The sequence below is a fragment of the Anopheles moucheti genome, chromosome 3, assembly GCF_943734755.1.
Source record: "Anopheles moucheti chromosome 3, idAnoMoucSN_F20_07, whole genome shotgun sequence".
In the NCBI taxonomy this organism is placed as follows: Eukaryota; Metazoa; Arthropoda; class Insecta; order Diptera; family Culicidae; genus Anopheles; species Anopheles moucheti.
In genome coordinates this window covers 58,335,286-58,360,163 of record NC_069141.1, presented here as the reverse complement: position 1 = coordinate 58,360,163, position 24,878 = coordinate 58,335,286, and the positions used below count along the sequence as shown (strand labels likewise).

At 42.9% G+C, this 24,878-nt stretch overlaps 1 protein-coding gene across 2 annotated transcripts in view; it reads left to right on the top strand.

Annotated features, from left to right (window-relative positions):
* Window positions 1-24,878, top strand: part of LOC128301742 (rho-related BTB domain-containing protein 1) — a 33,683-nt gene that overhangs the window by 4,836 nt on the left and 3,969 nt on the right. For both annotated transcript variants that reach the window (XM_053038359.1, XM_053038358.1), the window contains exons 2-8: window positions 18,338-18,693; window positions 23,133-23,236; window positions 23,314-23,719; window positions 23,791-23,972; window positions 24,115-24,267; window positions 24,339-24,456; window positions 24,533-24,670. In XM_053038359.1, coding sequence (XP_052894319.1) covers window positions 18,514-18,693; window positions 23,133-23,236; window positions 23,314-23,719; window positions 23,791-23,972; window positions 24,115-24,267; window positions 24,339-24,456; window positions 24,533-24,670 — 1,281 coding nt within the window. In that variant the 5' untranslated portion in view covers window positions 18,338-18,513. The remainder of the gene's footprint in view (window positions 1-18,337; window positions 18,694-23,132; window positions 23,237-23,313; window positions 23,720-23,790; window positions 23,973-24,114; window positions 24,268-24,338; window positions 24,457-24,532; window positions 24,671-24,878) is intronic.

Below are 24,878 nucleotides of genomic sequence, written 5' to 3'. Positions count from 1 at the left end.
GCCCGCCTCTGTGCACGTACTGGGGGGTTAATTTATAAACTTCGGCCCCCAAGACACAAGGCACACTGTGTTAAAGCTCAGCAGCTGGAATAATGTGCGAGCTTTTTGTTATCGATTGTGAACCACCAAATGGGAGGAGGTTGAGTTTTGGAAAATTGGTAGTGCTCTCGTGCTACCCGCAACAGCCAGAACCGCAAGGATACACGCGGTACAAGTGCTAGTGGTGTATACCCTTCATTTTCACCTTGCGTGATTGACGGGGGACCTATTTTCATCCTGTAACGGTAGCTCTGCCAGGTTTTTGTAGGGTTTGTTGCAACGGTTATGGTAAATGTTAGTTCAGTTTAATTTGTGGTTTTTAATATATTTTATTTACAAACATAGATATTTTAAAAACATATTTTCTACGAATTAACAAAGCTTTATTTTCACGCGGTTTCTGTTGGGCCAATAATGTCAAAATTCTTTGTAAAATTTTTAGAAACTTATAGAAATTCAGCTTTTTCGTGTTATATACGGTTTAATGTGTCTCAATTGAAGATGAGAACTTTTCTGGGAATTTTTAATGAACTAATAACAATGTAGACACACTTTTTTGCCATAGCAAATAACAACAAACAAAAAGGGAAAGTTAAAGAGCAAATAAAAAGGTTAAAGTCAGGGGAAAAAACAAACAGGAAAAGCAAAGAAGAGCAAATATAATGACAAAACAAAACAAACAAAGAAAACAACTACAGGTTAAATAATTAAGAAACATTGTCATAAAATGAATCAAAACAAATGAAAGCAAAGATAAAACAAACATAGAGAAACAGACCAATAAATCTGCTTTATTGAGACAGCAAAGGTAATCAAGGTTATGGAACAACTATGGAAACATAAGAAAAATTATTTCTTTTAAACTTTTTTAAAATTTATCATAAAACATACAGTGCGATGCATTTGTTTAGATGCGCCCGCATATTATTATGTTTTTCAGTGAAATGAAATCCAATTCACTTTAGCTTTTTTATCTTTTTAAACTCATATTATAAATAAATTAAAACAATAATTTAATGATAATATTATTATGCACAATGAATACAAAACAAAACAGTCGAATCATACTGGTAAATCCTCCAAATAGACAATCAAAACATCGCCCAGAAGTTTATAGTAAGTGTTCGAAGCCATTCCCGCGGATATTCAGCAGAATAATGATAGGAATAATAGGTAATTCTAAATGATGAAATGCACCATCATCACCATCAATTGTTTAGCAAAATGCAAAACATTTAATTGCTTATTTCGGTGTCTAAATTTTAAAAAAAGGCTCCCATGGGTCCCCAAACAACCCCACAAAACCCTGCCCTTTTTCACGCGCTGACGTTGACTTTGAGATGTATTTTTCTGTTGCAATGTTATTTTTTAGTTGTTCTCTGCTGGCGCATGAAAGCAACAGAAAAACATGAAACAGAACAAAAGGAGCAAATATTTTAATAATTGGTTACGGTCAAGGTTTGTTGTGTTTGAACATTGGATACCAAGCAGAAAGGTATGTTGCGTTTGTTTTTTTTTTCGTTTCATTATGCTACTCTTTTTCCTCTTCCCACAACACTATTGCAGGATATTCGATGGAAAAAAGATACTTGCGAGTGTTCCCTTTCCCCAGTAACAGAAAACTTATTCCCTAATGTTTGTGATACTTTTTTTTTAAATCGATTTGTGTGTGTGTTTTTTTTTTATTTCTTTGCGGCCACCTTGTTACGAATTCACCGGTGCGCCCCAACGTTTTGTAGCAGCGAGAAGGTTTCGTGGGCAGTTATGGCACAGTCACCATCAGTCATCACTCTGCTTTCGGTTGCCTGTGCTTTTATCACTTTCACAACCCCCCAAAAATTGCCCACATCCAGGGAAAGTGCCATTATGAATGAGAGCTTGCCGGCTGGTTCTGTTTTTCGTTTTCTTTTTGTGGGTGGCGAGATATTTTTAGCTTTATCGTGCTCTTTTTGCGGGAGTCGATCATCGGGACCGGGTTACATAAACTTGTCCGGTTCGGTTTTTGGGGGTTGGTGGAGGTGCCCAGTACATTTTAGCAGGTGATGGGGTTAATGAGCTTTCGGGGTAATGTGTTCCACAACGGTGAGCTATGTGGCCATTCCCCTTTCCTTCTTTTTTGTTTTGTACAAGTAAGGAGGGGTATCCCTCGGTGAGGAATTTTTATTTCCCCCGTACCGTAAAGAGAGCAGGTTGTTAGTGTTGTTGCAGGAACATTTTCAGAAATGGAATGTAATCTTTCATTCATTAATAAATGGAAATGTAACACGGGACACCGGTTGTGGGTAGATTACATAAGCCAAGGTACCACGTTGCACATGGGCACCATCGAAAAGGGAAAGCAAAATATCATTTAAGCAAATACAGCCAAATTAAGCCACGATCCTTACTGTTTGCGGGGCGAACAAGAACACTCCACCCGAAAGCAAAGTTTGGAAAGTTTAACTTACGAAGGAGATTATACCTATGGGGGTGGGTTGTCTTTGACGTACACGGATGACGGTCCCCGGTGTAAGCTAAAAATAAACCCACGTGCTGCGGGAATTCGTTACGCTTTCTGTGGGTTCTCCGGGGTTGAGTCAGCAAAGTGGACGACGAAAGTTACACGAACAAAAAAAGAAGCTGCACCAACCTTACTGAGGACGCCCTCCATAGTAGTGATTTTGGCACGCGTGAAACACGCCTCACCACGCCAAGATGAAAGGATGAAAGCACAACGTAAGCTTTTCCGGTTTTTTTGTGTGTGTTCCCGGTGGCTTTCGAGATATAAGATGCGTTGATTGGATGAAAGTTTGCCTAATTTCAGCTGTGCATCAAAGAAAAAGTGTCTCCCTTTCGCTGTTTGCGCCCACAGCCCACAGTTTGGCTTTGGAGTCCCGTCGGAAAATCGGAAATGATAAATGTGTGGCCCATCGTTCATCGGTGTGTTTCCTTTCTTCCACGAGAAAAATCACACCATAAGGCCCCAGACCCAGTAGATGGGTCTGTCTTTCACATTCATTAGCTGCTCCTACGCACCCAAAACGCACGGGCGGGCAGGCAGGCAGGCAGGCAGGCAGGAGTGTACGAGAAGCCGACTGACGCCACCTCGCCTTGGGTTAGCCAGGACGTGCCCCGGACGCTGGGTGGGGATTGGAAGGGCCGACTTAGCAGGAGCCCCCATTGGGGGCGGAATCACACTGCATGCAAGGTTGAAGCCACACGCCGACCTACTGGTACTGGTGTGCAAAGCAAAATTCCCAACGAGCGTCATCAAAAGGAAATCCCCCCCCCAGCACGAGCATAAGAGAGGCCTTTCCTTTTTGGGGTTGGGGGAGGGATTGGGAAAACAAAAATATAAATTAGAACGAAGGCAACGCCATCACCCCATGGTGGAGTTAGTAAGTTAGTGGAGCGATCGATGGTTTGGGTGGGTGTATTGGATTCACTTTTCGCTTTCTTCGTCCTTGTTGCGACTCGAAGACTTGCAACAACGACGACCCAGCACCGGGGGCAGTGTGCCAGCAGTGTGTGAAGATGTGGCCGTCTGCGCAATCTGCGCTGGTGGCATCTAGCGATGTAATCTGTTGTAACTGGAACGCTTTCGCTGGGGGAACGCTGGGTGTCGGTGTGCAAGCGAATATCATTCCCCTTGAAAGGGAATGTTCGACCCGTTCGGGCCATGTGTCGCTCTCGTGTGTCGTGAGAGTGCGGAATATTTCATGAATGAAACTCGCCAAGCGACGATGAGAGTTTAAATTTAGTTTTCCAGGTTAAAACCCCTGACGTTCTGTTGACACGTTTCGAGCAGGTAAAGCAGGAATGCACTTGGCGAGATGGAAAACTTATGCATTTATAATGTTGGCTAATATGATTTACGAGTTCTTACGTGTGTTGTGGGTGTGATGTAGGGATCTATAGAAGTCGTGACTAAGCTGATGTAATTTAATGTCTGAATTTGAGAAGGATCTTATTTGGATGGGTTTGCCTTTTCTACAATTTATTAGTAGAACGTCGATTATTTTGGGAACTGCATTTAAACCGATGTTCACAATTATCTTGCCCAAATGGAGCTTGTACGTGCAATATCTGATCTGAAGTTATTGTTTATTATTCCTATTGAAGTCGATCGTGTTTAACGTGAAAACAACTACCAAGTTTGTACCAATTCCTTTTTTCCTTCATGGTATCACGAATGAAATGATTATTGTTCCTTAAATATCATTTAAATATTCCTTTTGTAAATGGATTTTCCCAGCGTTGCAGGATTTTTAATTTAAATTTTTGTGAAATTATTCAATTTGATCTCGCGTTGGTTGTCGTATGTAAAAAGATCGTGATCGTGCAACGATCTTTCGAACTACGAAGCAATGTTATTTCCAATCATTCCAAAAAACCGTTCCAACACCGAAAGAGTTTCTAACCGTTCTAAACAATAGTCTGTTCTTTCCAACAAATTATAACAATTGCAACCATTGGTCATTGTTAGGACCACCTCTAACCTTGACCGCCAGCCGTGACCGTTTAATCATGCCACGAATAATTAACGCGCTACTCTGCATTGTAAATATTTATCTAGGAATGTCACATTGTGACGCTTTCTGAAATAAAGCGGCGTTTCTTTTGATTGTTCAATTACAATAATTATATTGAATTATCAGTTGTACACAGTTGTACACTTTGAATTATGAACAGATAGAGTGATGGATAGGCAGTATCAAAAAGAATGATCCAGTTGAAGTTCACCTGCTGAGAATATAATTTAACCAAGATTTATGAGATCTCAACAACTATCTATCTATCTATCTAACAACTATCTTGCCAACACTAGGTTTTTTAATAAATAAGTTAAAGTTCTTCTCGCTAAAATAAATAAAAAACAGATCCTCCAGGATCCTCATTTCACAGTAACAATTCAAACTGTTCCGATCGGCATGGATACAAAGCTTTAGCATGGTCGGTTTCTATCGCTTTACATAAAACGTTGATCTGTTTCCAACGTCCTCCACTAGCCAGGGGCCCTTGCAAAACAACACCACTAATAAAAGCGATTAGCTTTCCATGTCAAGCATGGCACTTTTCCAGCTTGCCCACGCTTTCAAGTGGAAAGGAAAAGCAAAAGAAAAAAGAGCATACACTATGAAAAATAATATCGGAAACAAAACAAACAAAAACACATAAGTATCGTGCCCCCAGTGACAGTTTGCTCACCGTGTCTGGCTGCTGCTGCTGCGCTGACAGGTGACGGAAGCAAGTGTAGATGTAAATTACCAGCTTTAATCCTATTGCCGTTGCGGACCACCGTCCCGCTGCACGCTGGTCTCGATTGAGGGTTGTAAAGTGCTCGACTGCTCCCCCTTGGCCAGTTGTGAAGCGCGATTTCATGCACTGCTGGCAAGCGAAAATCCTTTCCGACGCCACCACGGAACACATCGCGTCAACGGTGGCGCCACAAGGAATTAACGTGCCCCACTGTGTGTACTAAATGGTGGAGAATGGGAGGGTAAAAATGGTCGCATGGGGGGATTGAAAATAAAAACATCGTCCAAACTCGCTCTCTCGATGCAATCTGTACCGGTGGAAAGCAAACAAAAAGCCCACCAGTTGTGCAAAGCGGTCAGAAACGGTGTGATGACGATTGTAAAAGAACCCGACGGGATTTGTTCACAACTATGTTAGATCAATTTATGAGCGAAAGCCCGCCCCCCTGTAATCATAAGGGCCAGTCACCTCCAACTAAATGAACTGCAATTAATATCTCCGTCAACAAATGGCGTCCCTTTGTTTGATAAACTGTCCCGAAACGATAAAAGAAAAACCATAGTTCTTGCTTGGTCGCCCAGTCAATGATCGCACGGAATGAATCATGAGAGTAATTTAATGAATAATAATGCATTCGTGCTGTTGGACATTTCAGTGGCTAGTGCTTTTTTTTGTTCCATCCCCTACGAAAGGCATTAGATGAATGTCTCCGGCACGAAACAACAGTGCCAGAAAGGTGTTAAAAATATTGAATTTGTTAATGAAGCAGACACAGTACCATTAATACATGCATGCCGACGGTGTACTACGATCGATTTTTCCTTTTGATTTTCATTCGAATTCCCATGTCAATGGCTACTTCATTCGCGTTTTATTACGTTGCAATGTTGATTAAAGCTTGTATTACTTTTCTCTTAATTTCATGTTCGATTGAGTTTAATTATTTGTTGTGTTCAGTTAGTTTGTTATATTTGTTATTTATTTCTTTATTTTTTATGTTCTATTATTTATTTGTTCGAAGTTTGACATGTTTCTTGTTTGCTTTATCTTTTATATTACTTGTTTATCTTTTTTCCATAAGTTTTCTTTACAGCAAAGAGTAGCAATAACATCTTTAATGAGTTTAACATTTTGACTTTAATTTACTAATTAACATTCCTTAACAGTGCCAGACGAAAAGGGATTCTTTTTTTTTCAATAAACTCTAGCGACCATATCCAACGGATAGCTTCACTTTACCGCCTTTGTTTCATCGAGGGTTGTTCGCATATCTCTCGCACAAGAAATGTCAACAGATGACATTTGCTATCATTGCTGCTCATTGGTCACATTGTGCCGAGCGAAGCTCGCGTTCGTAGTGGTTCCGTTGTACTTAACCGCCTGTAGCTGGTTGGGTTAAGCGCGGGGTTAAGGAGTGAGGATATACTAGATTAAAAGCGGAGACTCATACACTTTCCCTACTTGTTCCATCTGATGGACCTGTGGGATGCACAACAAATTTTGACATTTAATGTTTGTCCTCCAGCAGCAGCACCGACAGAAAGGATCGTGCGATTTTGTTTGAAATGACATTCAATACGATGGCGCGCGGTAAGTGATATCGTTCGTAATAGGACGTTTTACTTAAAAAAAACACTTTTTGTATTTTAGATCCAAAAAAGCTTCGCGAGAACGATGCGATGAATCATCCATTTTTGAGAAAGCGAGCTGAATTGTTGTGGACAGTTCTAAAACCAACCTTTTAGGAGAGCCTTTTTGGGTGTGTGGCTCGTGTTGTGATTGATAGAATTGCCGATCGTTAAGGAGGCCCAGTCTGCTTTATGATGCTCAAATTGTTTCGCCGCCTTCTCTCAGTGTGTGCGCATTAGCTCTGGAATATTATTTTTATTTTACTTTTGGTGAAACAATTCACAAGCAGTGGATTTTATTGAAATGCATAAATAACATTCGCACCGCAGCATCAGCAAATCAGCGCAAGGACACAACGATAAGCTTCCTTTTGGCAACAGCTTCCATCAGCTGTGTACCGTGTGTGCCGTGCGGGAAAACGGCGTCTCCTTAAAGACGCAAAACCGTATGCCGAGACATTTCGATTGCGCCAGTGCCGACGAACTCCCATGCGCCACGTCTGGGGTCGAATCGATCGTCTTCACGCTCCCTGTACTCCCTTGCGCGCTCCACACCGGTTCGTGGTACGCTAAACGATGGACATAAAAAGGTCCGGTCCCCCGGTCCGAATGGATGCTAAAAATAGCATTAATCTTGATAATCACCAATAATTGAACAACGGGTTTTTGATGAAGCGATGGGACGCGCAACGGATCAGCCGTGTTGCGGTGACCGGTTGCGAGAGGAGGTGACGGAAATAATGGTGCATTCATGCACAACTTATGCATACAAAAGCTTTGGATGCCGCTCCATGGTACCCACGATGTACACATCAACTGCAATTGAACTGCCCCGAGGATCGGGTTTTCGGGAACGGAGGGACGTACGGAATGTACGGTGTACGGGTGTATACACGGTCATGGTGAGTGATGGGCGATTTGTACAGACGAGACGAGCAGCACACCGTGAAAGCGTGCAAGAGAAAGAGTGGAAAATAAACGCCAACACGCCGTATACGCCCGTGGTCGATTCTGTCGGTCAACAAAATGGAAGGCATTGGGAAGGATAATTTAATTAAGCATACGGTTTACGGTCTCTCGTGCTACGGTGTCCTACAGAAATCCTTTCTTTCCCGACTGACTGATCGTACCGTGTGGCGAGCGAACCGCGTTCGCATTAGTCACACAGCTTTTGGGGCGATGTGGAATACACCCCGTGGAAGAGAGCTATGCGCTGTGCTATAAATTAATCTGTGCTGGAATGAATCGGAATTCGTGGATGGTCGATTTTTTTTCTTTCGGATGTGATAATTGGTGGGTTCCCCTCTTCCTGATTGGTTCGCGCCAAGAGTTTGGATATATTGTGATGCTAATTTGATTTGATTGGAAATAGCGTGCCCCCCCGCCGGCAGGTTACAACTATTGCATCATACCTTTTTTTTTGCTGGCACGGGCAAAAGTCGTGCGCAGTAATTGATATTAATTGGATATTCTCAACATGCCTCGAATGCGCACTAAATATTTATCTCTAAATAATCAACATCAGTTATCACCATGCGCCCCCATGTCGTCGTTCCCGTCTGGCTATACCTTTGCCGAGGCATTTTTCTTTAAGACAGGCAAAATGGAGTGTCCTTGTACGAGAAGAATTAAAACGGCTTTAGTACTGAGCACTGGAAAAGTATTAGAGTTCTGTTTTTCGTCGAAAAATACAATTGAATGTTGAAGAAATGCTAAAAAGAGGAGCAGTTGATCTCTTCATTGAGATTTGAAGATCTCTGATCCGATAAGAGTCGAATAAATCACTCAAAATCTCTTTAAGCTCACCAATCAACATCTCTTATTCGTAGTCTTGCGCCTCAGCGCTTGGTCTAATACACCGGAGGTTGTAGATTGAATCCCATTTGACCCGGGCACAGTCCTTCAGCAAAAGGATTTAAAGGACCTAAAGGAACCTAATTCAGCTATGTGTGATGAAAAACAACCTAAAGAAGAAACAGTTCCATTGTTATGTCAAATCTCTCACTCTTAAGTCACCCAAAAGTTATCGCTGACGTAAATGTCCTAACGGGCCATCCGGCATAGGTTCTGAGGCTTGAGGAGTTGTTAGTCCGTAGGCGCTCTGGCGAATCGGGCAGTTCCCTGACTATGGTGGTTCCTGTTTTAACAGGCATCCTCGGCAAGGATGTGGGTTCTCTATGAAGATTATCTCCTCTGACAATCCAAAAAGAAGTCACCCAAAAGTAAACGAAATTAGCGTGGGACCCAAGGGATGTTGTGATACTAATTTATAGTTTCCCTTAAATGGCGTGCAAATATTTGCGACAAGATGTGTGTTAATTTGTAGCATCAACATATTGCCACATTGTAATAAGGCCTTGATACCTAAACATTGTAAAAAACGGGTCTTACTTTAGCATTTTTCCGCACTCAATGCGATTTGCCGCGTGGTTTGCAAAGCGGAATGAATACCTCTATGTGAGAATATAAATTATGATGTTGGCAATAATGTCGCTGGTAGCAGAATCCGTGTGGTTAGGAAGATACATTAAATACTTAAATATTTATACAGTAACAGTTCGTTCTTCTCTTCTTGAGACATATAGCGGGAAAGGGAGATCTTCTTCTAGTAGAAAGTGAACTCGCACCAGCACTCGTTCGTAAATCAGGTTAAGCACCCTGTTTATCATCGTACTCATGAATTGCACTATAATTGAGCAATAAAAGGTGCTAAAACGAATGTTTCACCTACTCCAGCACCAGCAACCAGAGATAGCTTCGGGGCGTGCGTTGTTTACGATTACTACAACTACAGACGGCACAGTGGACGGAAGCACGATGACGAACTGGGCGAGCGATTCGGCGGTAATGAAATCACATCACACCAGCAAGATATCTGCCGGTCACCACAACCAACACCACAGGAAGTTCGTTCCCTTGTGCCTACCTTGGTTCGCATCGCAAATGGCGCATCGCATTTTCGGACGGTCGGACGGAATGTAAGAAGCCGCTCAGAGAACCCTTTGTGCGCGAAGAGTACTCCCGATAGTGGAGCTTCACGAGGGACTCGAGCGAAGAATTTAAATTCATCTCCTTGGGATAGTAGGTATGACCTAACGGACAGATGACAGTTGACAGACAGACGCAAACACACGAGAGTACATGATTTATGGGAGATTAAAAGAGTGGCCTCGTCTTTCGCCCTGCCGTGTTACCATCACCAGGTTGATTGCAGTAGATGTTCTAAAGTCACCCCGCAGCCCGAAGCTAGGTGTACAACTGGTCAACAAATCTCTCACGGCAGCACAATTGGACAAAGTGCGGAGCAGAGCATCAGTGTGATTGAGTTTTGATGTCGGCTGGACAAACAAACCATTTTCGGGTCCGTAATTCTAAAAATATCTTAAAGAGGAGAAGTGTTGTCGTTTAGCAGCATCTTTTCAACAGTTTACATCAGCATTGTTGGACGGGAGAGGATCACTTTTTTGTTGGGATGCTACAATCGATAGCCCGACTGACTAATACACACCTGATCGTGCGTCATCCGGTGCGAACAAGTGGTTCACGATCAAGGTCTTTTTGGCGTGCCATCCAGGGAGAGACAGTATGACGAGCGTCGTTTTGTTTTTGTGTACACTTACATGCGTACAGGGAACAACACGGCCAGACTATGTCGACAAACTCGATTCGCATGAGGGTCGTGCCCGAAATGTCAGTCACGATCACTGATCCACCGAAACCGGTTGCTGACGACAACGTTACCGATCGACACGGCGGTGCTGTCCGATGACTTCCGCATCTCGGGTGGTTTCCCGTGCAGATGATGAAATATTGTGCACCGTTTTTACACCGAAACATGTTAGCGGGCAAGCTTTCGCCACAATATGTGCAGCTCCAGGCGCTGCAGGCAACATTTTGATTGTTCATCTCGTTCGCCTTGGTGTGGTGCTACAATTCGTGCGATCCTCGATTGCTATCAAGGACAAACAACTGTTCACTGTTTAATGCGACGTGTGCGCGCGTGCCTACACGTGGTGTAGCCAAAATTTGGCTGTTGATAGGTTTGTTTATTCTCCGTTAAGATTTCCTGTTTTTCTTCAACCTAACGGGTCCGGAACATGGGCGAAACAACAAAAAAAAAAAAGAATCTTGCGACCATCTATTTGCTGTTGCAAAGCGGGTAGCTCGTGGCTTGTTTGGAGGTAGGTTTGGAAACATGCCGAATATTACCATACTCGACGACTTGTGGTTGATGTCGGAATTCACATTATACGATCGGCTGTAAGGGGCTCGATCCAACTCGTTTATGGAGTTTGTGGTATTTTACGCAATGGTTTGTGTTTATTGCGATGCTATAAATTTTAAATGCATAATATCATCAAGAGAAATTGCTAAATAAAACCTCTTTGGAGCTCTGGTTTTATCCTAAATCATCTTTCAAAGATTACACCACCGTCACACTGTTTGCACAGGAATGTTGAACAGTAGCGGACTAATTCCTTCACAAAGAGACAGCTTCGGCGGGCCAACGATGCGTCTATCTGTGGCCTTCAAACTAATCACGGAAGTGAATTCTAACGATGAACAAACGGCCCTACATTAACCAAACCACTCGCCATAAAAGAAAAGGCCATAGGCGAGAGGGAGCATCGGGTATATGAACGGGAGGTGTGCTGCAACCCGAACACCGTACGCGTACTGCAGCGATTGCAATAATGCGTAAGGGTGTGTCGCCGCCGTTGAAATCGTCCATATTTCCAGACCAGCCCGGCAAATTTGCGACAACAACGTTTGTGACGCGTACGCGATCGTACGTGATTGTGCGGCGCGCTGCTGCGGATCTGCGTCGCAGATGGCCGACAAAGAGATCGCGAGATTGTGTACCAGCACGCGGGATTGATTGAATGCGACAATCTTACTATCGTGCAGTTCGGTCGTGTTACGATCAATCACGATCATAGGTGCTACATTTGCGATGAACGAATCCGATGAGCATCTCGTGATACAGGAAGATGGGGAATAAATATGGGCAGCTCGAGTACATTATTGACTCGTAGACGATGGACTGTTTCCAGTTGGATTGTTTCCAGAATAAAAGGGTGCCATTTGTGTGCCATTTGTGACGTGTGCTTACAATACATTTTATGTGACTATCTGATAATGAGACTCATCTCATCATCGTGACTATCTGTTTCCTGATAAAAAGATTTATATGAAGATTTGTAACTGATGCGCTGACTGTTGGGCAGATGCATTGTGATTATTTTGACAGATTTGTGCCAGTGCTCTCAGACTTTGAATTCGTTTTTCTGGAGTTTTAATGATTGAATTACATTTATCGAATATCAAGATCCTGGATAGTAGCACAGGGAGGTTCCTCTACCATAGTGTGGGGAACACTTTTGATTGACTCTTCAACCATAATTGAATACATTTCCAAGAAAGCCAGGTAATCCGGATTTAATATCTCATCACCTTATTATATTATATATGCAGGAAGTCCGTGAGATACGTGGTTCCTGTTATACGCGGATTCGGAGATTCGCGATTTTTAGAAATTGGACAGCTGAGTTAGTTTATAGCACAAAATCTTAGCAAAAATGCGAAACATTTATTTGGAAATACCTTTCTTTGTCATATAAAACATTCGTTTTTGACTTAATTTAATGCATTCTTTCTAAAAATCGTCTGATTCGCTGAATAAATTCAGTGCAGAGAAAGAAGTCGACGCTGTGACTTTGAAGTATAAACGAAATTGCACCAGGATTCGACTTACGCAAAAATTAGAGATACGCGGATTTTTTTGTGGTTTATAGCGGTCCTCTATAATAGTGTATCTCGAGGACTGCCTGTATCTTCAAGTGTTAATCCCAAAGGAGGTTAGAAAAGCCAAGCTTTGAATTTCTGTCATTGAATAAGGCTTGCTAGTTCTATTTCACGGCTATTCTACAAAATCGGAAGCTTAGACATGTGTTCATTCGTCAAAGATAAAGAAACACATCTAAACTATTTTAAAATTATTATCTTATATCATGTTGATAGCACCGATAGTAACAAATCTTTAGCACGTCTGGCAAAATGAACAAATATCATGTAACCCAGTGCATATCCTATGAGAAATGGCGCCGTTTAAGAAATTCATCGCCAGTAGACGTACGAAAGTAGGACGCGGCTCACCTTGGCATATTGTTAAATCTTATCGTACTAAGGGTTAAAACTACGGAAATACTTATATCAACGACAAACAGACGTTTGCATGAAAGATGTTACGCTACCGAGAGTGAAGAAGTCAACAAGGGCAATTAGCTAATGAGCGTCTGTTTGTTGGAGTTTGTCTGTCAAGTGAATGACCGCGAGTAGACTTTTGCGTAGAAGTCGTCGTCGTCGATTTTTGCGCTCTAAAATATTCAAGTCTTCTCCTGTACGATAAATTCTTCATATTTAACCTAAACTTATCCGATGCTCAATGTCATCGCCGAGGATTAGGTCATGGTAAACAAAAGCTCAATAGCAGTAGCGGTTTTATTTATTATTTACATTAGAGCGGCCAGGCCCCGGAGGTCGTATGCAGTTGCAGTGTTAATTTACAATAAAGCCCCGCCAAGTGATATTAGTGGCCGTGCCTTTGTGTGAACTCCGACAGTGTTGTGCCGTCTGGAAAATGTTTTCATCTCTCGATTAAGGCAATCCAGGCGCACTCTCAATTCCTACCAATGGGAATCACCATTAACCCACTTTGGATGAAGTTTTGCTTCATTTTGCTTGCCATTCTTTTGTTCCCGCTGCTGCTGCTGATCCTGATACTGCACCGATGCAGGGATTGGCCTTTGATCCTCTGGCGGCCCCGCTGCTGTGCATCACTTAATGCTTAACTCGATGTAATTTGCGACTCTGGCCAGCAGCGTGCGGTGGAACCGCTTCCGTTTTTGGTTTTGTTTACACTTTGTGCGCATTTTTTTTCGCCTCCTGATGCCGAAGCTCAGCTTTGTTGATAGTTATTTATCAAGCCGATCAGCCAGTGCAACGATCAGCTGTGTGTTATGATTACTGCATGTGCCTGTGTGTGCAAAATGATAAGACGATTCGCCATGGCACGCACACAGTCCCAGCGAAAGTGTCAAAAGGCGTTCGAACGCAACACAGAACCGGTGCGTCTGATTAGAGCATCATGTTGCGATACCGTTTGGTAAAACCCGGCAAGGGGAGCAGGGCGTTTGTTTGTATCGCGATTTCTGCCAGCAAACAGGGCCGGCGATCGCGATCCGCACCTCTTATCGCGCTGGAAGGAGACGGAGAGACTAATCGCACACTTTTCGTATTAAGTAAGGGAAAGGGATTGTTGCACTGCAGTTGGCCGCGCTGGTTGCAATGATAATCGGCAGTATCATTTGCTAGAGATCGTGTGTGATTACACGAAGCGACAGGTGGAGAGAGCGAGAATGCGCGGCGGGGGATCTCTCGACAGCTTTATTATTGTTGACATTCGCTAATGACGAAGTTCTAAGTTCGCACGCCAAAGGCAAGTTGACAACGCGCGTGACAGCAGGTGATTGTGTTTTGTCGGTGCATCCACGGTAGCACATGCCACAGCACATGGTGCACGTTTTGTTCGATCTCTGTGTGTGTGCTTTGGCCCCGTTCGACGCTGGTGATAGCAGAATGGGCTAGTTGGTTTTGATTAGCAACAGTAGTACACAGCGGGGGCACTTGTCGCTGATGTCGCATGAGTTGTCATTTTTGACAGAAAACTCTCGGCCCCGGCATGATGAATGGGTGGTGGTCTGTCGGATCGGGAAAGGCTATCATCGGTTGCATGTGTGATGATGATGGTTACTATTTTCAGAAACAAAACCGAATATTCACCCTGTGAACAATAGTCTCATCTCGAACGTACGGAAGATGCGCCTGAGAAACTCTCTGTCCCCCTGTGGGGCTTTCATTAAGTCCCCCCGCCCAGTAAGTGTTTGTGTCATGCTACGTTGACTCAAGTCGCCACATTCAGATGACGATGCGGCAGAGTGCAGGCTGGATTGCATTTCCGGACATGATGTTGCTTCGCACGTACGTATGTATAAGCGTTACGTGCGCTTGGTCACGTTGTGCTTTTTGGCCAATCCATAGCTGCTAAATTGCAACCCCAAATCGGGAACGAAGATACAAAATCAAAGCATTTAGCAGCAGCTACGTAATGGATCTTTGCAAAAGCTAGAGATAATGCGCATCAAAACAATAGGTTAAACCATAATGTGAAATAGTGGTTTTCGTTCTTTTAATGTTTTTAATTCTTGGCTGTTGATTTCTTCGTTATAATATATTGTATTACTCATATTATTTTTAAATTGACTATGCGCACAACATTTAAAGTACGCACAACGATTCGAAATTCACTTTTTCAGTTGATAAACCACATTCAGGATGCAGGTCCAATAGCTGAATTGTCAATGAACAAATCATCACTTCCGATCTTGGGTTAAATCTTAACAGAAATGTGCACAAAGGACTTCACAATATGAAATTTCACAATTTTGAAGCCTTTACTGTTAATTAACTTTCGAGAGTTTGGTTTGACACAAGGTCTAGCTAAAGAGGGCTAGTATAGTGATCGGTGATATACAGTTCTTTGGGAATATCACTCTTGACTCTTTGTTGAAGATGGTCCTGATCTTGTGATCGTATACAAAGCTTGCTAAGAATTTGACCAAACAGTGTGCTGTATTTAAACCTTATTGTAGATTAATGACATTTAATGAAAAAAATCCTAAACATTGTTCAAATTTTCCCTGAGAGCAGCGCAAACTTGGGATCTTTCGGCATCCGTTGTGTTCTTTTGTTTTGGTGGATATCTTCACTTATAATGTACACATTATAAGCCACACATAATTAAAATTTTAAAGTACCAAATTTAATATTTTAGCCCTTTATATTTATTTAATTTATATTTTTATAATACTTTGCTCCCAGATGTTTGCTGGCCACTGGGCTAGTATAATAATAATAGCCGAAGATCTAAAGGATGAACTTCAAGAACGCATCTACAAAACCCTTTTTGAAATACCCGAAAGTTGCAAATAATCAATTTATCATTAAAGATCAGAGATCCGTGACATGTGATCTAAAAATATTAAGCTCTTTTTAAGGAACTCACTCCACACTCATTAATTGATATACATTCCCTCAAAACAACCCCCCAAATCATCCCGTTCCGTTAATCGCCAATCCCTCGTGCAAGACGCGTCGTTCGGCGTTTGTACTAGTGAGGCTGTGCATGATTAGATAAGGCCCGAGTGATTGTTTCGCTTATTCGTTAGTTATGTTTTGCTTTGGGCACCGGCACCACAACTCCAGGAATCACCTGGTTGAGACCAGTTTCCGTTAAGCGAATCCACCGAAAACCGGTGCACTTCCACTCACACGTCACTTGCTCGAGTAGTTTGTCTAGGACAGTGGTGAGCAAACTTATAAGAAGGTTGTACGGTCGTGCTGGGTAGGAAAAGCGAGTACTAAATGTACTTACACAGAAAGATCCTTGGGGAGAGAGGATAAGGATGAACTAAAGTTCCGGAACCGAAAGAAATCTTCATCCTTGTGTGTTCCTCCAAATATTCATCTTCAATTCATGTTCAATTGTTAAATGTACTATTTCCAACTCACAATTAGACATTGAGAATGATCTTATATACAAATTGATTGATAAATATCCCTTCTATTCCTAGGAATATTGTTCATAAGTTAGCATAATTGCAGCAAATATAACTTCCTAACCGCAATTAATATTATGTCTACTTCAATTAGAAGTAAAAAAGCGTCATGTTTCGAACGACAAAGCGATCGCTAATGTGCCGACCACTGATCACCAGCGGGGGGTGGATTCCACATCAGGATACCAGATTCGAGCGGTTTGTACCAGTTGGAAGAGAGGTGTACGAGATGTATGTAAAATTTTTAGTTGTAGCAAAACAAAAACTACCAGCCAGAAAAATCCCCGCCCGCCGGCTATCGTTGGGTGGAACGAACCCATCCCCGTATACGGTGGGCTCTAAATTATGGCGTCAGGGGGGATACTATGACGCACATGGCACGCTTGTCGTTTGTCTGTCCACGGGTGGGTTGTATTTCTTCCCAACCAGAAGAATGCGGATTTGAAAGATAATCGTGGTGGAATTGTTATTTTCAAAAACGCGGCTCTTGAGTATTGAATTTAGCAATGAGCGAGAGTGGAGGAAAAGACATCTTCAGGGCGGAATTTTTGATGAACACTGGTCCGTCATCGCCATGTCTCAGCCTCAAGAGCGTATTATTTAAGAAAGCTTAACGGGGTACGGTGGTTGTTGTTGAGATGGAAACAACGTCTATGCCGTCGGTGGATCGCTGTTGTCAAGTAGGGAGTTTACATTTCAAGAGGTAAACGTGCGGCAAACCTTGAACCGTAGATGACACCATCCCGCTAGTGTTACTAATCGAATGCACTAATCCCTCCGAAGGATTATATATTCTAAGCGACAAAAAAGAGCGTCTCAACTTGTGTGCATCGTGTGATGCAGCTGCAATAATTAATGCAAGCTCTAGTAGTACCCAAACACCCTCGCCCGCTAGAAAGGGGCGTCGAATCCGTGCGGCACGGCACACTAATGTTTCGCATGCCGCCGCCTATCATAACTTCCATCGACGAACTCTTTTCCATTACTGCCCAATAAATGCTCTAAATTATTTCTCGCAATGTACACCCCTCGTAGCGTGTATCACGAGAGCTTAAGGCACTAATTACTTAAACCCACTGTACGGTGTTCCCGTACATATCCTCCAGGTTTCGTCAAGTACCCTTCGTGGTGGACAACGGGGAAGTGGTAACAATTTTGCCGAGCGAAATTATGCAAATGCGCGTAGCGCAGTGTTTAAGGATGAGAGGTCGTCTTATGCATACCCGGCACTAATAATTAGTGTTGCAGGACCCAGGACCCTAACCGTATCGCGGTAGCGAAAATAAAAGCATTTTCTGCGTGTGAAATCTCACCACCTCACCTCATCTCACCTCATCTCACCACGTGAGTGCGACAATGAGCCCGATCCTTGAACGTGGATGTGAGAGTGAGAGCTTTTATTCACGTTGAACATTTGTTTGTTCTTTCTCCGTCTTCGTTGAGCGACATTTTTAGGGACAGATTCTACAAACAACACAATTGAATGGGTAATCCGCGATAGATTGTGAAACTTTTCGTTTGCGAATCAACTGCTTTATTGTTCGCACACGGCGGCGTATCTTTGTCGGACGTCAAAAGTCTCATAAAACATTTGTTAACGACGTCTTCTACCATTGCTCTACCGAAATTGCTCAAAAGCCGAAAAACTACATCTAAAGTTTGGTCGATTTCTCTTGCCGTGGAACATTGGGCACCATTCACCATCAACAGATTATTTGTTTACGAGTTTCTTCTTCGTTCTGATTTATTTTGCAGATTCGTTCACGTGGCCGTACAAACCAAATAAAAAAAAACGACAACATACAGCACTCGAAGTTTACGGTTAGGTAAAGTCGAAGGGACTCATCACGCCAGCCAGCAGCAACCACGAAGACGACGACACCGACGAACACAACCCCCGTGACGCGCATCCTCCCGCCGGGTATGGAAGAATGGACAACGAACAGCCACACCAGGAGCTGGTAAAGTGTGTCCTCGTAGGAGATACGGCCGTCGGAAAGACGCGGCTGATCTGTGCCCGGGCCTGCAACAAGCACGTCTCGCTATCCCAGCTGCTCAACACGCATGTGCCAACCGTCTGGGCCATTGACCAGTACCGGATCTACAAGGATGTAAGTACTCGCACGCCGGGGTACCCCTTTTTCGTTCACGCTCTGGTTCGGAGTGCATCCAATATGCATCCACTACCCAGACAGCCGTTCCCCAGTAGGGTTTTGAGAATGAAATTATGGCACCCAGACAGAACATAGCAAGTACATCCTGCGTGCACTGGGGTAGGTATCCGGTGGGGGGGATTTAAAAGTCGCTACCGTGGGGGAAGATAAACTTGGTCCGCTTAGCTTCTTTAATGGGATTGCTGCGGAAAATGCATTTGCTTCCTGGCATCCTATTCGTTAGGTTGGTGTTCGATTAAACCGTAGCGGTTTGAAAATCAGGGTTGTCCAACTATTTCTTTCTGGTGTAAACAATGCAAACTCTTGCAAACTATTGGCTATTTAATAGGAAAATTTAACTATTTGTTCGCGTGAAAGAGCGACAAATGCGCCGTAATTTTCAACAAAGGTTCTTTGCCATAAATGAATTATTTTATGGCCTGATCAAATATCAGACATATTGCACCCAATAAAAATTGTTTGCTTGTTTGATTATTGTCCCGACGTATTTATCTTTGCGTGTTTTATGGTATCAGCTGGTACAGCTGTAAATATTGTTCCAAGGCTCATAAAGCTTCTGGGTTATTAATTAATAACTTCTTAGCAGTTATTGTGCTAGGTCATGTTTTGTCTTTGTGAAATTATTTGTCAAATGCACCAAAAATACAGTTTGTAATAATAATATTTGTTGTTGCAGCAAATGCCATCTACAGACCGAGATTATTAGTTATTTATTTATGGGGTTTTATTTACAACAATATTTAAAGATTATAATATAAATAACAGCTTTATTCACGACATTGATAAGTTTCTTAGAACTGAACCAGTTCTACAATCTAAAGCAGATTAATGGACCCAACATTAATCTTTTTACCGTATGAAAGATTCTGAATCATTATGGAGATAATTTATGAATCTCCAAAGAGTCATAAATATGCAACGCTTGATAAATCTTTAATAAATGAGAATATACCAAAAATTGATAACTATTTGGTATTAAGGATCATTTGGTAGAGCATTTGGTAACGGCGCCGGTCTAAATACGGCAGGACCGAAACAAAATCCCATCCGGACCATTATGAATACACACAGAACTGAATATGTAGTTAGGGGTAAATTAAGGCATTGAAAGCCAGAAATGACAGGCTTAGACCGCTTAAGGTTGTTGTGCTGGTAAAGAAGGAATATTTGGAATTTTCCGAGATACATGTGTGTTTTTTTTATTAACGCTAGAAAATTTTCAGATGCATGAGTTAATTAATTTTCAGAGGGTCATTAATATGTTGTGATTCGTAAACTCAAAAAACTCTTCACTTAAGAGTTATATATTTTTTCCTTCCCAATAGATTCAAAAAGCACAACTGCATGATCAAAATTGAAAAGGTACTCAACTTCCTCCTAATAGACATCCCAAGTTGGACAACCCTGTGGTAGACGATATTTAATTCTTCAATTTCCTCTAGATCCTCTGGCCGATACTCACAACACCAGCGCATTTTAGTTGGAAGGAATCGTCTGTTGAACATCTTCTCACCGGCTTTTTATCATGCAAGCTGGATATCTCGTTCCAGTGTACCGCGCAGCACCGGGTTCCGGGTGTAGGAAATTTGCAATCTGCTCGCTTATTGCTTGCCATTGCGAACGGTGGAGCGCGTTAGCGCGCACGAACGGGGAAAAGTTTATTTTTAGAACAACCATTCCGGACAGACGGTACACATGCAACGAGTTTCCTTCTTGGAGCCGAACTGCTCCACTGCACATTGGGGGTTGGCTGGCAAAAGTTTTTCAACCTCATCCCACCACCCAAATCCAAATCCCAATGGCAAACGAAGCTCCGGAAGAGTTTCCCGTCCCTGTTTCCCACGTGCAGCCTTATCGGATCGCACTCCGCTGGAATGCGCGAACAACACAATGAATTGAATTCCTTTCTTTGTTCTCCACGGCGATGGGGATGGTACACTCGATCTCGGGACCCGGGAACTGCACGCAGGCGAAGACGTCGTTAGGGAGAAAAGTGGCAACATTAGGAGGTACAATGTTTTAAAGTGCACGCGCTCTCCTCGATGCTGTCCATGTACAATGTGTTGATCCGAAGAATGGGAACGCATAGAACTCGACACCCATTGATTCGTTCCGCATCGGGTTCTGGTGTTGTTTAATGCCAGTTTTCTTGATATTTGCTCTTATCCCGTTAATTTTTCACCCCATCTGTGGGGAAATGGTTCAAGAACGGACAAAGAACTCATCGCGGCAGTGTTTTGCTTTGCATGAATCTTCGGCATGAGCATGGAAAATGACAGACCATCTATAGTCATCCCATCAAAGCAACAAAATGGTAGAATGTTTGTCGAACGAATCGGGCACGGGACCGGAATCGAACCCTACTCCAGTAACGAGCTACTATTAATAATCAACCAGGCCAAGCAAAGCTAGCAATTGGTCGAAAGTGTGGTGTACGTAAAACGGAACGACTCTCCGAAACTCCGAACACTGTTACGACGTCGGTCGATGGATTCCGCTGGCGTTAAAGTGTATCAAGATCAGTTGAGCAGCGAGATTAGTAGCAGCGTGTATTGTGGATGGGAACGATGGCGCTGGGCTAGGATTAATAGCGAGCATACTTTCGCTTATTCCGCATGCGACCATTCCGGATCCACGGTAAATTTAATCCAAGCAGAGATTTCGCTCCGTCGTAGAAGGGAGGAGTACTACTCGCGGTTTAGAGAACATAATTGGATGAATGGGATTGGAAAATTGGTTTTTGATTTTGTTTTTCCGTTTTAAAGGATTACCCGTCGCTTTTCTATTCTTAGTCGCTTAGTGATTAGGGTCGTATCGAGACTGTGCTGTTATTTTAAAGAAGAAAAAAAACCTTTTAAACGGAGGGAAAATTTGATTTGATTATAGTAAATGATAGCTAAATATATGTGGCAAATACATGTATGCTTTAGGTTGAACTTGAGTAAAAATGTATTTGAAGTTAAAAGTTATTTGAAGTTAACAACTACTACAATTACAAATTTGAACAACAGAGTACTTTATCTGCAAATCAAGTTAAAATTGTTTGATCAAAACGATCGAAGATCACCGACAGGAAGGGGATCTTTGATCAAATGGATGGTTTTCTGTACGGTATTATTAATAGCAACAGAGCGCCAGAACGAACTCTGGATCTGTTTGTCAATAAAACAAGCTGGGTGACAGTAGTAATTAATTAGCTTATAATTATCTGTCATCACATTTGAATTTCAATTTGTATCTTTATACCATTTACATAATAATGCGCAATAGGCCAAGCTGAGCAATTGAAAGTTGCATAGTTTGATGCACTTGGTACAATTTTTTTTCTATTTAAGTGTTAAATTGTTTCTTTTTTGAAAATTTGCTTTTTGTGCCATGTTTTGAATGTTTTTGCCTAAATATATTCAATATATAATTTAACTTATTTGTTAACTCTCATCCGACAATTTGTTATGTATTTTAGCGCAAAAGTCAATGTTTTAGTAGTCTTGACTATTATTGGTAGACGATGCAATTGGCTGTGCAAAATGGTAATGTCTCTTCGAATTCCATCCATAATTTGATGCTTGCAAATAGCGCTCAGAATTAGCGTACCGTGAGTAATACCCTAATTAGCACTACAATGGTGCTGTGTACCGTATTTTCGGGTCAGAAGAATTGTCACGCTCGCATGGCCCCACACATCGCGCACAATTACGACTACAGCCAACGCCAACAAACAAAACGTGTCTCCAGAGCCGGCCCGCTTTGCCGGTTGAAGCCGATGATCATACCTAGAACCGGGGCGATGTGGGAACGATTAGTATTCCAACCGGGCCTGTTTTTATTTACTTTAGATCTGTGGAACCGCATACAAAATGCGGTGCAGATCGTGCACGTTGCTATTATTGTAGCTAGGTTACGTTTTACAGCTTCGTGTTTTCCGTAACGCAATATGGCGCAGTTGGAAAATGCAATGCAATGCTGTTTGTGTACCTCTCGAGTGGGTTTCTTACTCGGTCCGCGATCTAAAGCGATGCTACTTGACTCAAATGATGCGTAAAGATGGTGTAGGCAGTGGATAAGGCAGTACGTTCAAAGAGGTGACGAGATCTTGTATCTGGACGACGGCGTAACGGTGGCGCTTGAATGCTACCACTTCAAGAATCATTAGGATGCATTTATCTTATTTTATGATCGTTCCGCGCATACATTATAACCGGTGAGTCATTTGCTGATCGATGGGCTTTTAGAAGATCGTGCAATTGGTGACGCATCTACGATCAACAATAATAGTTTTTATTGGGGCACCCTTTTGATTGCAGAATGTTCCGTCTGTTATAAAATAAAAGCTGCTGCGAAATGGACTTACTTACGCGAATATTTTCTATTTACAGGTCCTCGAACGTTCGTGGGAAATTGTGGACGGTGTTAATGTTTCGTTACGCCTCTGGGACACATTCGGCGATCACGACAAGGATCGACGTTTTGCCTACGGACGGTAAGCATTATAGCAGGAACTAAATCATCATCGCGATGTATTCTAATAAAATAATTTCCCATTTGTTTTTGTTTTAGCTCGGACGTGGTGTTGCTATGCTTTTCGATAGCAAATCCCGTCTCACTGCGAAACTGTCGCGCCATGTGGTACCCGGAGATACGGAAGTTTTGTCCCGACACACCCGTCATACTGGTCGGGTGTAAGAACGATCTACGGTACATGTACCGCGATGAGACGTATCTGTCCTACTTCGGCGAACGAAGCCCTTTCGTGCGGGCGGCGCGCAAATCCGATCTGGTAATGCCGGATGAGGCACGGGCCGTGGCGAAGGAACTGGGCGTTGCCTACTACGAGACGAGCGTGTTCACGTACTTTGGCGTGAACGAAGTGTTCGAGAATGCGATCCGGGCGGCATTAATAGCGCGCCGCGAGCATCGTTTCTGGATGACCAACCTGAAGCGTGTTCAGAGGCCACTGCTGCAGGTGAGATACTTTGCGGTGGCGGAGGACTTTCAACATACATTTCTCTAATTGCTCTCTGTTTTGCGTTGCAGGCACCATTTCGACCGCCGAAACCTCCGCCGCCGGAAGTAACCGTTATTACCGGCACGCATACGAAGGACATGCTTAACATGTTCAATTCCCAGTGCTATACAGATCTAGTATTAATTGTCGGTACTATCCGTTTTTCCGTACATAGATTTATGTTAGCTAGTAGTTCTAATGCATTTCATAGGTTAGCAACAATTCCAATTACTCTCGCCGCCCCACCCCATCCCGAACGAACATCGAAATCTATTAAGCGTTGCGCCATTTTCTTCTTGTTTTTCCACGCTTTATTTTTCGGTACGAACCCGGTGGACACGGTGATGGTGTAGGTTATTAATGATGGACATCAGTGACATTGGTGCAAGAAGCAGCAGTGAGTCTAGCATGGTAAGCTCGACGTTTGGAGAATCGACGACGGCCGATTTTAACGAGGATACCGAGTGTCTAATCCGGCTCGAGCAGAACAAAGTGGCTCCCAATCGGTAGGTGCATTCGCTGGTGGTAGAAACGAACGTCCACTCACTAACTGTGTTTTCTCGTGTTTTGCGATCAGCATGTGGGAGCAACTGAAACGACGGTCCAGCTATCAGGCATTGCCAACGGTGGAACCGAAGAAAGATCTCTATCGGGAGTTGCATCATCCCGTGTTTCAAAGTATTAGAGTATTCCAGGTAAGTATTGGCGAATAGCAAACGCCCTTTCAGGGTGGTTTTAAACTTAAGGACGTTTTCCTCTGTTTTTTTTTAGATTGAAAGTGGAAGACACAGCTACACGCAAACGCAGACGGTCGTGCAAATTAGCAAGGTGATCACACCGCAAGCAATGCAGCAGTGTTTAAAGTTTATCTATACGGGCACGATCGATCGAGACTGTCTCGATTTGCAGGTTAGTTCGCACCAGCGGCCACTGCGCTGTTACGCTCTTTCATTCATCAATCAAAAAATAACAACGAAAACACACAATTAAAGTCGAAAGCGATCCCATTTTGGATTCTCCGCACAATGACACACCGCTTTCAGTAGTAGAATAGACGAAAAATTATCTTCAAACGTACACCTATTTATTCACCTGTTGCACACAGAGCGGCCTGTCG